The sequence below is a fragment of the Alosa alosa genome, chromosome 17, assembly GCF_017589495.1.
Source record: "Alosa alosa isolate M-15738 ecotype Scorff River chromosome 17, AALO_Geno_1.1, whole genome shotgun sequence".
NCBI classification, from domain to species: Eukaryota; Metazoa; Chordata; class Actinopteri; order Clupeiformes; family Clupeidae; genus Alosa; species Alosa alosa.
The window spans coordinates 15,868,228-15,881,755 of NC_063205.1; the positions used below are offsets into that span (position 1 = coordinate 15,868,228).

At 41.2% G+C, this 13,528-nt stretch overlaps 1 protein-coding gene across 2 annotated transcripts in view; it reads left to right on the forward strand.

Annotated features, from left to right (window-relative positions):
* Nucleotides 1-8,630, forward strand: part of LOC125310508 (inactive dipeptidyl peptidase 10-like) — a 135,696-nt gene extending 127,066 nt beyond the window's left edge. For both annotated transcript variants that reach the window (XM_048268009.1, XM_048268010.1), the window contains exons 17-26: nucleotides 349-396; nucleotides 1,197-1,298; nucleotides 1,416-1,485; nucleotides 2,917-3,111; nucleotides 3,520-3,574; nucleotides 3,763-3,862; nucleotides 4,198-4,256; nucleotides 5,298-5,370; nucleotides 6,579-6,652; nucleotides 8,261-8,630. In XM_048268009.1, the coding sequence (XP_048123966.1) occupies nucleotides 349-396; nucleotides 1,197-1,298; nucleotides 1,416-1,485; nucleotides 2,917-3,111; nucleotides 3,520-3,574; nucleotides 3,763-3,862; nucleotides 4,198-4,256; nucleotides 5,298-5,370; nucleotides 6,579-6,652; nucleotides 8,261-8,395 (911 nt within the window). In that variant the 3' untranslated portion in view covers nucleotides 8,396-8,630. The remainder of the gene's footprint in view (nucleotides 1-348; nucleotides 397-1,196; nucleotides 1,299-1,415; nucleotides 1,486-2,916; nucleotides 3,112-3,519; nucleotides 3,575-3,762; nucleotides 3,863-4,197; nucleotides 4,257-5,297; nucleotides 5,371-6,578; nucleotides 6,653-8,260) is intronic.
* The last annotated feature ends 4,898 nt before the right edge of the window (nucleotides 8,631-13,528 follow it).

Sequence of the window (13,528 nt, forward strand, 5' to 3'; positions counted from 1 at the left end):
TTTTTCCATCTAAAAACCTATGTTGTCGAATTGTCTCATGGGACTCCCACTGTCAAATTGTCTGTATCTGACAAAGGTGCCTTATTGGGAAAAATATTCTTTAATAAATAACATTTAGCCTGTCAGTGCACACACACATACACACTCACACACACATACACACACACACACACACACACAACTTTGTCATGGCAACCAAATAATCCAAAATTACATTGGCAGAAAATAGACGTGGACATTGGCTAGACCTAGGTCTACAGACATGGCATGCAGTTGTGTACAGGAAAACAATTTCTACATTTTTCCTTTTTTTATTATTATTGCTGCATATTTGTGTGTGTTTTGCAGGTCCTGGAGCACCATCTGTGATTCTACTGAGTTTAACATATCCTAACAGTGAGTATCGGCGTCTCTATCGATTCACGCCGTTTGAAATGTGTAGCCTCAGCAGTCTGAAGTGTCTAGGATGAGAGTTCCCTCAGCTTTCACAGCTGGGCTGATAGCGTTGTTAAAGTCAGATCGTTATGGGGTTGTTTTTATTGTTTATTGTTTTTTTTCTTATATGTTTGTTTACTTATTTTCCTTAACAATCTGAGCAAGCAGTTTGATTTCTATCATGTATTGGTTAGCTTACCCAAGCAGGCAGCCATGGGCTGAAAGAGTGCGCTTCATCATGAGAAATTAACAAGCACGTTTATTCATGCATTCATCAAACATGTAACATTGTAATTGGATTGTACTTGTTTATACAAATTATGAAGAGAGAGAGAGTGATAGAGTTTGTACGCGCGTGACGCAGCATGTGTGTCTTGGCGCTGCATGTGTGTGTCTGTGTGGCAATAAAGGCCTTCATGTGTAACGCATGAAAGTTTACGTAGGTGTGGAAAAACTCCTGAGCACCATCTGTTGATCTGAAACTGTTTCTCTTTTTATTTCATCATTTGAATCAGTCATCTGATATCTGATGTTTTGCTGCATTGAGTTCTATTGTTCTCGCGTAGCAGGAGACCATTTAAATGTTTTAAATCTTGATCATCACCAATAGCTTCCTCTATAAAAGTGTTATTTTTATTTTTTATACAAAATAATATTTTGACCCTCTACTAGATATGTCTACTTATATTTCACCTTTTTTTCAGATCAGATCAAAATAAAATAAATATATATTATTTTGCACATGTTATGTTTTCTTGCAGGTTATGCTATCCTAGAAGACAACACTCAACTGAAGGAATCTCTCCAAGCAAAGAAAATCCAGCTCACAGAGTTTAAAGTCAGAGGGTCAAGTGAGAAGTTTGGTAAATAGAGGCCCCTTTTATTCATCCCCCAAATTATTATCAGAAACAAGACCCCCATTGGCATCTACAGTACTCTGTGATCCTAATTTAGCCACTTGTCTCTCTCTCTCTTTCCAGAACTCCCTTTGAAAATCTCCTATCCTGTCGACTTCTCTGAGTCCAATCTTTATGGCCTTCTCTTGGTGGTGTATGCATCTCTTGTGCTTGCTTGTTTATTGTTTGTTTTCTTTGTCTGTCTGTTTGTTTATTTGTTTATATCTAACCAATCCTCTGTATTCTGGTCTAATAGGCTCTCATGTATTATCTCCTATTGTCCCATTTAGAACTATCAGTAAGGCAATCTGTCCTCCCTGCATGTCCTTTCCTCCCCAGCTCCGGTGACTTGATTTATATGTTCTGGGCTATTATAGAAACATGGCAGATGTGTTTGAGGATGTATTCCATACGTAGATATGTGAAGGGCTCCTTCTAAGATAATGAAAACACAATGATTTGTGGTTCGTAGTTACAGGTGATTAAACAGCAATACATCACACATGATTATCAAATACCATTTCTACCAAGCACTCCAAAGCGAATCCTCCATCCTGCACTTTTACTCAGGCAGATACTCCATTTAGAACTATCAGTAAGGCCATCTTTCCTCCCTTCATTGCACAAGTCCAGGAACCAGTGGTCTGGACTGAGGAAATTACAGTCAATGGATCATTTTGTTCATTTAATGAAGTTAGCAAACTTTCTAAAATGGCAGGTGGTGGTTGAGAGTTTGGCAAAAAAAAGTGAACTTCCTTGTAGTCTCTGTACTCTGTACTCTGTATTCACTCTGGAGTTTAATAATTTCCAGAGCTGTTGAACTGAGACACACAGGCGAGACTAATAAAGAATATTACACCTTCAGCAGCATCCATTTCCAAACGCCTGAAATTGAAATAGTTGCTGGAAGAACTATCTCACCCGCACTCTTTCTCTCTCTCTCTCTCTCTCTCTCTCTCTCTCTATCTATCTCTCTCTCTCTCTCTCTGTGCACGCTCTCTCTCGCACGCTCTCTCTCTCTCTCTCTCTCTCTGTGATGTGACTTACATAAGGGAATCTGTGATCATAACCCATGTCAGACACAGCTGTAGGTTGGCTTGCATTGGTCTATTTGTAGGTGAAATGTAAATCATATCAGAGGATGTGCATAAGATGCACCCAGCTGTACTTGCTGGGCGAAATGAAAGCCTTGCTCTATATAAGAATGTGAATCTGAATCTGAATATGTTGATGCAGGAGGCCCTTTTTCCGCAGCCAAAGTCAGATACCGTCTATGAAATTAGAGAACAGTTTGATATAGAGTATTGATGCAGCATTCTGTGGTACCTTAAGTACATATATGGACAAGTACTATATTATAGATTTACTGTATTATCAGTGATTGTAAGGCCCAACATGCTTCAATGGTCCTAACTAAGCAACTTTGGGGAGGTGCATCAGAGGAAGGAATGCACGCAGGATGGCTCTGCGTGCAGAGGTTGTGGTCTTGACCTGTATCTGATGTGCGTGCGTGTGTGTGCGTGCGTGTGTGTGCGTGCGTGCGTGCGTGTGTGCTTGCGTGTGCATGTGTGCCGCATGTGTGCAGGGATGCGACCCCTGGTGGCCAGACGGTGAACGACGAGTTCTCGCTGGACTGGACTTCGGTGCTGGTCAGCTCCCACGACGTGATCGTGGTGCGGGTGGACGGCCGGGGCTCAGGGTACCGCGGTCAGAAGACCCTGCAGGAGATCCACCACCAGCTGGGCCACCTGGAGGTCCAGGACCAGATCACCGCTCTTCAGTACGTACAGTACAGCACACCTTTGCCAGATACACACAATTCACAATTCAATTCGCCTCCCCCCAGTACGTAGACCTTTACCAAATTACCCCAGATTTCCAAATACCCATAAAGTCATTTATTACGTTATTATTAAGTTATTATTAATGAGTCTTTTTTAGACTAGTGCTTTTTAATACAGAGATGTTACTGTCAGATTTGCAAACACTGTCAACTCAGTCAGCCTTTATATTTATTTATATTGTGCCATACATGTAGCTTGACAGTGATATTACAGACACGTTTAACAGATTCATTTAAACCTAAAGTTAATATTTGGCATTGCAAATACATAGTTTATAGCCACACTCTAGTTTTCCGTAATCTCTGTATTTAATAAAGTGTGCTTAAATGATTTGTGTATTGCAGGTACATGTTGAAACTTCCCTACATTGATAAAACACGGATAGGGGTTTATGGAAAGGTAAGTCCAGTCAATGCCTTATTAGTAGTCATGGATTATAAGACTTTCGCTTATGGAATACATTTAATCTTTTTATATAGTATCCACTAGTAATTGCCAATGTAGGCAACGTAATTAATTCAAAGCATTATCCAAGACATGATTTCCATAAATAAATACAAATACAATTATGTTGCGTTTTATTACAGGGATACGGTGGCTATACCACAATGATGCTTCTGAAATCTACAGATAAACCAATTATGTGTGCAGTGGCTCAGTCCCCCATAGTGGACTGGAAAAATTATGGTAAGTGCATTGCACTGTGATAAAGTGAAAAACTGTCAATATAGTTATGCATCATATTGCTATTCATATTTCATATTGCTCCTCTCCTCAAATGAAAACCATCAATACCTTACAAACTCAATCACTCAGTCGTATTCAGTATCACTACACTCTCATAGTAACAGTAGCAAATAGATAGAGTGAATACATGAAATATGTTTGGTGTGGTGTCAAGACTATTGCAACAAATTACTTTTGTCATGAATAAATGCAGACAATTATTTGACTGCCCACTCAAGCGTTGAATGAACAGGATGTTGTGTTGCACTGATCACCCTTCACATTTCTCTCCCAAGCCTCCTTCTTCTCTGAGCGCTACCTTGGCATGCCATCAAACAATGACAACAGATATCAGGTAAGCTGTTTAGAATTGTGTGGGCTCCATAGGTAAGGCTGATTGTGTGTGTGTGTGTGTGTGTGTGTGTGTGTGTGTGTGTGTGTGTGTGTGTGTGTGTGTGTGTGTGTGTGTGTGTGTGTTTGTGTGTTTGATGTGTGTTTATGTGTACCCCCTCGTCTTGCTGTATAGCTGTCCATACATTCATTACACCCATAAGGTGCATACATCTGTGCATTATTTGTGTACGCATGGCTGTTGTTGTTCTTAGAGCACCACACCACACCCCTCCCCACCACACCCCTCCCCACTGCCTGGGCCCACTGTTTACAGTGCAGATAAGTCCTGTGTGGCCTGTGAGAGACATTTCCCTTCAGGCCTCAGACCACAGACGCAGATGAGCTGGCTGCTGAATCCCTAATTAGTCACTCATCAGGGGGCTATGATGGCATTACATCTCCATCCAGCCCATTATGCTCTATCTATATCTACATCTACACAGGCCCCATCAGCGACGCCTGGGCTTGTTAGTTTAGTGTCTAATGTTAGTTCAGTCCTCACTTGGGTGTTGTGGGACGCTATGTGCACATGAGGGAGCGTAGTTTTATAAAAAAAAAAAAAGGATCATATTAGATGCTACGCGGTTGAGTGAAGAGTCATTTTTGTTGGTCTTTACTCTACACATGACTTTATGTGCCATCTGAGATCATGACTGTATCCTTTCCTTTCTGAGATGCGGAGCTGTTGAGTACATCTTTCTTATTCTCTCACATATTCCCACATAGGCGTATAGCATATTTTTCCAATATATTACTGTTCATAAGATGGGTATGATTGCCTGTAATCCATCTCATCTATATTAAGCTTTTTGTTTCTTTTGTTGTGAATGATAACAGTATTTGATATTTGTCTGTTAAATAAATGTGTAAAATACAATAAAGATAGCATAGTGTTCTTAAAACTCCATTATGGTCATAAAATACCTACCAAGACTTTCATTATTAAAGAACTGGGGTGAGCTTAAGTAGTATGGTACTCAATTTGTGATTGGCTTTGTTTCAGCTGTCCAGTGTGCTGCCCATTTTCAAAGGACTGCAGGACCAGAAACTCATGATTATTCATGGGACGGCTGATGGTAGGACTTCTGTTTTGTTCTTTGTTCTGTGTGTGTGTGTGTGTGTGTGTGTGTGTGTGTGTGTGTGTGTGTGGTGTGTGTATGAGAGCATGCAAGTGTGACTGCATATGTGTGTGTGTGTGAAAGAGAGAGAGAGAGAGAGAGAGAGAGAGAGAGAGATTTTGTAACTGCCGGAAGGCTAGCTGTATAAGAGCCATATTATAATTTCATGCCCTATGAGTGCTCATTCAAAAGCTGCCCCTCTAATGTGAAATAGGCTTAGCTGTGCTGTATGATAAGGACTGTACTCAGTGTACCATGGCATGCTTATCACCACAGAGTGATGGTGAGCTCACTCCCTGAAAGCAGCCCTGATTGGGCCGGATCAGAGCCAGATCAGGGCCGGAACAGAGCCATACACACTCCACAAGTCAGCTGCATCCTCCAGCACCCTCTCAGCTTTAACACGCCTGTGGGTTAGCAGTGATTTTCACTATCACCAAGCCTCTGTACATTGTCAGATAAGGCATAGATTATTGAACTCAAAGCAGAAATGCTAATTTATGATCCGCAGTTACTGTAGCTGTGGTGGTGAGTTGTTGCTAACATACTATCAGAGTTCATAGTATCATGGTTTATAATAATTTATTTGTCACAAGTACAAACTCCATGAAACGGGGGGTATACATTATATTATGCTAATAAGGAATATGAAAGTGTAAACAAGTGTTGTGTTCTGCTGCATCAGTTAAGTTTTCATGGTCCACATGGCCTTGGAAAAGAAGCTTCTTGTCAATCTCCCAGTTCAAGCTTTGATGAAATGCTTTGCCAGAATGCCAGAGAGCAACCATTTGAAACAGTTCATGCCAAATAAAATATCTTTGGTTATTCTGTTTACCCTGGATCTGCCATCCATCACTGCTACTGAGTTCAAAGTAATGTGAATATGGGTTGGCTTTGTTGTACTGTGTAAGTAGGCTTTTGTTCACTTCACCATGATATTTCCCACTAAACACTGATACCAAGTTCACTTGTGTAGAGCCTAGATTAAGAGTTAAGTAGCTGGTGAGTCTGTGTTCACCCTCTTGTGATTGATAGGCTTCCCGCATCACAGTGCCCTTGATACAAGGTTTAATGGTAAACACCATCCCTGAGATCACTCTAACATGACCGTGTCTCTTTTTCTCTCTCACTCTCACTCTCTCTCTCTCTCTCTCTCTCTCTTTCAGCTAAAGTGCACTTTCAACATTCAGCCGAGCTCATTAAGCACTTAATACAGATCGGAGCCAACTACTCCATGCAGGTGCGTTCTAGCATCACCAGAAAAGCACAACATGCTAAATTTGTAGGCAGCAACCTGCTGCTATAATTCAGTATGAAGCCAAAATAGGGGAAATGTTTGCTTAGATCGCAGGTGTTTGGCACAAGGCAGTAGGGATCACTAGGTAAATATGAGCACAATTGAATACACACACTGTAATCAAAGGTCACAAATGAAGTAGGATTTCATGGGGACGTGTGACGGCTTTACAGATATTGTATGGTGCCTTGTTTCAATGTCTCTTATCTGATTTTGTCATGTCTGTGCGAACACGTGGTGAGGTTTGATATAGGCAACATTCAGAACTGTCAGAGCAACATAAATCTGAGTTGAAAGTTATGTCAACACATATGTCAGCAGGCAGTGCAGCAGTGCACATACACACACACACACACACACACACACACACACACACACACACACACACACACACACACAGTGCACACACACACATGCACACACACACACACACACACACACACACACACACACACACACACACACACACACACGCACACACACAGTATCAGCATACCAAATGTCTGTCTGATAGCTGAATCAATCTATTGATCTGTGAAATATAATAACTGCAATCACTGCACATATGTTCAGAGAATGTGGGCTCTACATTCTAAAGACAAGATGCATAATCAGTGCTAGTCCATGCTAAGTTGCTTTGTGAAATTCGCACAATTAAAACATTACATAACACGGCATCATTGACTCGATCATTAATTTTACAATGCAAATGAAAAATTCCTAGGTAATATCCCTTTTTAATCACTGTTACAAAATTCCACACCTTAATTGATACCTACACACAGCCAAAAATTGAAAAGGAACGCTTTAACTGCGACAGCTGTTGAGCCAAAGCCCAAGGTGTAGATTCTCACTGTCAGAAAATAATCTCTCATTCCTGTAGTTCAATCAGCAAGCTGCTGTGCTATTTTAAGCATACATACAGCAGTCTACGTTTACAATGTTTTTTTGTTTTTTTTTGCGGTTTGAGAAAAATCATCTGAAACATAAGGTATGAAATTGATTGAGAGGAGTAAATAGATTTAATTAACTTCAATAAATTAACTCCAAGAATGTTTCCAAGACATTTTAGAAATGATCTACTGTATGCAGCAAGATCAATACATAAAGTCACACGGACATTAGCCCTTCAACACCAGTTTCCAGCCTTGTTCCATTACTCACAGTAATTTAATGTGTTAGAGTCTTTCAAGTTACATTTTCAAGAAAATTGATGCCACTTGTTTTATAAGTTAACTGTGAGAGCACTGTCTTTTGAACCCAAGGCATGGCATTGCATCGAGAAAGACATGCATACATGTAATTCATTTGAGAACAAAGATACGTAATAGCTGAATGCTTCCTGTATTACTGTAAGCAAGCCTATTTAAAATGTAATCTATTAAAACACCTGATAGTTTAATCAAGTTGTAACAGAAATAACGGATTAATTACATTTTCAACCTTGTTAATCTTGTACACTAATCTATAAACGCACCAAAATATGAATAAAAACCATTGGAACCGATGGAACCGAAGTCCTGATATGTCAGTGACCTTTGACCTCTGTAGATCTACCCGGATGAGGGCCACGACCTGTCACTGAAGAGCCAGCGCCACCTGAGCGAGTCCCTGACCGGCTTCTTCCAGGCCTGCCTGCACCCTTGTGTGCCTCCTCTGCCAGAGGAGGAGGATGAGGACGAGTGATGAAGAGCGGAGACAGACAGACAGAGAGCCGACACACCACTGGAACTTTTACCAACACTGACCAACACTGAGACCTTTGGGAGAGGTCTTACACAGAGATAAGAGACTGCCACAGAAGAGGAGTGTGTGTGTGTGTGTTTTTGTGTGTGCGCCCATGTGTGTGTGTGAGAGAGAGGAAGTGTGTGTGTGTGTGTGTGTGTGTGTGTGCGTGTGTGTGTGTGTGTGTGAGAGAGGAAGTGTGTGTGTGTGTGTGTGTGTGTGTGTGTGTGTGTGTGTTTGTGTGTGTGTGCCTGTGTGCGTGTGCGCCCATGTGTGTGTGTGAGAGAGAGGAAGTGTGTGTGTGTGTGTGTGTGTTTGTGTGTGTGTGCCTGTGTGCCCATGTGTGTGTGTGAGAGAGAGGAAGTGTGTGTGTGTGTGTGTGTGTGTGTGTGTGTGTGTGTGTGTGTGTGTGTTGTGTATTCTTATTTGAATGTGCATGCTCCTTTCATGTGCTCTATGTATGTAGAATGAGGGTGTGTGTGAGTGTGAGTGTGTGTGCACGTGTGTGTATGTATGTATAGGTATGTTGTGTATTGTTTTATTGTATTGGCATTTGTGAGTTATTTGAAGGATGACTGGAAGCCTATTAGTGGAATAGCACAAGAAACAGGTAGAAGAGCAAGTGACTGGAAGTTTCCACACACATTAATAGAAAATCACTTACTGTTAACATGTGCTCATGTGTGTTTGCAAGTGTGTTAGCGCCTGTGTGTTCCCCGATGGGAAATTTCCACTTGTCAAAATGGGCCACTTAACATTTCTGACAAAAGCACAGACCTGGCTTCGCCCCTCTCTCGTTCTCGCTCCTTCTCCAGTATTGACTTGGCTTTGCCATTTACCTTAAATGTTGGTACGGTAACTGCATGTTTCGTTAGAACTCATTTACCAGCATTGATCGGACTTGTGATTTTGACCCCCACCCCCTCACACACACACACACACACACACACACATAAACCCACACACCATGGGCCCCTAACCCCCTCCAAAGCAAGGCGGTGATTACCCTGAAAATTATGATGTGGTAGCAGGAAATCATAGCGCCACGCTCAGACCATAATAGTTCTGTGGCTAGACATTCTATCTGGTTCCTAAGTGATTCTTTTCTGTTTTGGATTGTCAACGATATTGCTGTCATTTCAGACACACCTGCCCGATTAATAAATCTATCACACTGCTTACACTAGTCAGAATGCTTGAAGTGTTAACTATGTATGCTAATCTGATAACAACACTGATGAGCGTTTTGTCACTCTCCAACATCAAATTCAGCCTCAATTCTAATCAATACAGCCCATACTGCTTAAGCTATCAAACAAGAGAAAATCCACCATTTCTACCAATACTTCCTACCACTGGTCAGTGTGATCACCGCCTTAGAGGTCCCGTGCAGTATGTACTTCATATTCTTTTCACATCAACAAAACGAGTGTGGCTGTCCACAAGTGCAATTTCCTACCCACCCTACCCCACTCCACCCCACCCCTCCCCACTCACTGGATGTTGGTAGATAACGCACCCCGAACCCAGCTACAGTCCATGTGTAAATATGTATATTTTAAAAATTGTCGGTGGAGGGAATTGATAACTAGGGATAAATTATATCCGTTATGTTTGTTGGGCTTTAAATTTTCTTGGGTTTTTTTGTTTGTTTTTGTTATTGCTTTTTTCTTGAAAATGGATTTTGTAAAGGCTTGAGACTTCATTTTGCCATTCTTAAGCAAAGAGCTCATGTGGGTGGGACTACTCGCTATTGTCTTATAGAGATGATTCAAAATGAATTAAACACACTTTGTGAAGTGAGTAGGCCTCTGTGGTGTTGTTTTATGTATACAGGTGAACGCACACATGCACACGCGCGCACACACACACACACACACACACACACACACACACACACACACACACATACATACACACACACACACACACACACACACACACACACACACACACATACACACACACACGCACACACACACATACACACACACGCACACACACACAGATCACAGGAGGACAGTACATAGGAGAACAATCACTGATGGTCATATACCTACATACACACACACACACACACGCCCACACACACACACACACACACACACACACACACACACACACACACACACACACACACACACACACACACACACGTGGTCTGGGTTAAAAAGATAGGGTGAGTTGCTCAGACTTCTACTATGATGAGATACAAAATGGTGGGTGCAGAACCACCTGACAGATATCAGGAAGTCTCTCTTTTTCAGCATGTTCATTTTCAAGGAAGTCAGCCTCAGCACCAATCACATCACTTCCACACACACACACACACACACACACACACACACACACACACACACACACACACACACACACACACACACACACACACATACACACACACACATCTGCAATTACAGAAGTCATGTATTTTCCTTTGATGAGCAGCAGGCACTAAGTATCACAGGAACTTATGAGACCAAGACTTACTGTATATATAAAAATTGAGATTTTGACAGGAACATAATAACTGTAATAAGACAGGTACCTACCTACCCTCCACCACACTCACACACACACACAGTACAGAGATGTAGAGCCATTTCTCAGGAGTGAAAGTTGTTCAGACAAGGGCATGTCCCCCATCCCTCTACCCTGGGTCCCCCATTAGGGATCTCCCAGACAGATTTCATTAGCGCACAGTCTGAGCCAATTAAACCCACAGCCCCAGTCTGGGTCTGATTAATACCTTCATGGTGCTCGCCAGTCCCAGTGCTAGACAAGGGCGAGCGAGCACTCACACACACACACACACACACACACACACACATACACACACACACACTCAGCACACACAGATAGAAAGAGAGATCACATGCCATAAGCCACACACATGCATAGTTCAGTCCCTTCGGGACATGACATTCACATTCATACACACACACACACACACACACACACACACAGTGCCATAGCTCAGTGCCTGGCCACACATTCCTCTGATAGTTCCCTGGGCAGGTGTTAGCACATGGCCATGCTACGCACTATATATCATCTCTGGCCTTCTGCTGAGTGTTAATTATCCCTGTTCCTGAGAAATGCCTTCCATCATTACACAGTGTCAAGTTTTGTACATTGCATTGATACTGAATGTAAACAAGGTTACCCTGTGTTGCCTAACTGTGTTCATCTCACCCGAAATGAAAGCAGCAATTACTCTCAGGTGAAAGAATAACAGACCAAGATAGTGTTACAAGAGAAGTTGTTTTGTATAGATTGCACATAAAGCAAAACTAAAGAACAAGGTAGGCATTGCTTTGCATTAGCTTTCTCTTGAATGTGCTTTGGTAAAATACCTTTTTATTAAAGGTGCAGAGTAGATAAAGGTGCAAAGGTAAATAGTTCAAACATTTGCATTCAAATGTCCATACAACTTACCAAGATAATTCATCAGACCTGTCCAGGTGGTTGCACCGAAGGAAACCGAAGGAGGCTTATTCCATGGAATAAAAAAGCAGCACCTGTTGGATGATGTCCTCAGTATACAGGTGCCCGTTTACAGTATAGACTGTGTAGCCTGCTTGAGTGAAATATTAGCAATTTACCAACTCATTAAACCTGAACAGAGAACTAAATATAGACAGAGACTATTATTTTTTATCAAACACAATGCACTGTGAAAGCTTATCTGTATGCTGGTGTCCCTGTACCTGTAACCAACAGTTACATACACAGCCTATATTTAATCACACACTATTCTATTCTGCTAATGTACAATCATATGCAGTTTGACTAATTATAATTGTTATTATAGGCCTACAAGGGCAACAAGTATACAAAGATAAATGCCAGCATTAAGTACCTGACCGACAGTTATTGTGTTCGCTTAAGGCACAGTTTGGGTCAAACAACAATTAGAGTCAGCTCACCTCAGCCTATTTCACTTATTTCAACTATAATTGATATCATGCTCTCTCTAATTGAATGAATGAAGATGTTAAATTAATTTCAGCCTAAATACAATTTTATACCAATTGGGCACATTGCTGTAGTTTAATGTATTACATAGCTTTATAAAGGAAAGTGAAGCTTTCAGTTCATTTGTGTAGCCCCCTAAACATTGTACCCTGCAACATCTGTAATTATTACCCTGTAAAGATCTGTATATCTGTATATCTATAAACATAACCAGAATGCAGCCAAATATGACATTTTAAATGCTAGCCAAGCGTTAGTGTCTAGTGCTGATGTTTCAGAGATTGCAAGGTTTTGTTGCAATAAGTTCACCGCCACTATTCACATACAATGTAAGATGTATAATAGGTGTCTGATTGAATTTGAAATACAAAAATATGTGGAATATTAATCCTTCCTCTGGAAAATCAGTCCTGCAGTGCTATGGACCTCATGAATTCACAAGTATTCAAGTAAACAATCTCTCTCTTTTGCTTGAGATTTGAGTGTCTCCATCTAGTGTATGCATGTTGTTAGCTCAGCTTGGACTTCGCACAAATGTGCTGCTTCAACAGACCAGACGTTCCCTCACCTGGCAATTTGATAAGCCTATTTAACCTCTGACTTTAGCCTACATTCAGAAGCGGAACATAACCCATTGGCTAGGCCTGTGTGCAGGTCCTAACTGCATCAAAGGTTCCAATTTAGCAATTCAGGAAGTTCACTTATTAGGCCTACACATTCTCTGTAGAACTATAAAGTGTCCATTCATTCATTCTTTCAATTCATTGTAATATTAAGCAATTGGGATCCCTGTATTTTATTAGGCTATGCATTTTTGCATTAGAAAATTAATGTTGGGCTCCAAATATACATTTCTGCTGAAGTGTACACCATCCATCCAGTCATTAAACAAAGAAGAATGTAGGCTAGTTAACCGACTTAACCGAAGTGTGGACTTGCCTACAACTGAGCAGCATGAGGAACGTGAAGAGAATAGGCCCAGTAGTCAAGGAATACGGCTTTTATTATGGTCTTTAAAAAAAAAAAAGACTTTTATCGTAAAATACTACGGAATGGTCCCGGAAATGAGTTTTAGAACGATGTTCGACTGGAAACCTGCACACAAGAAAATGTGCC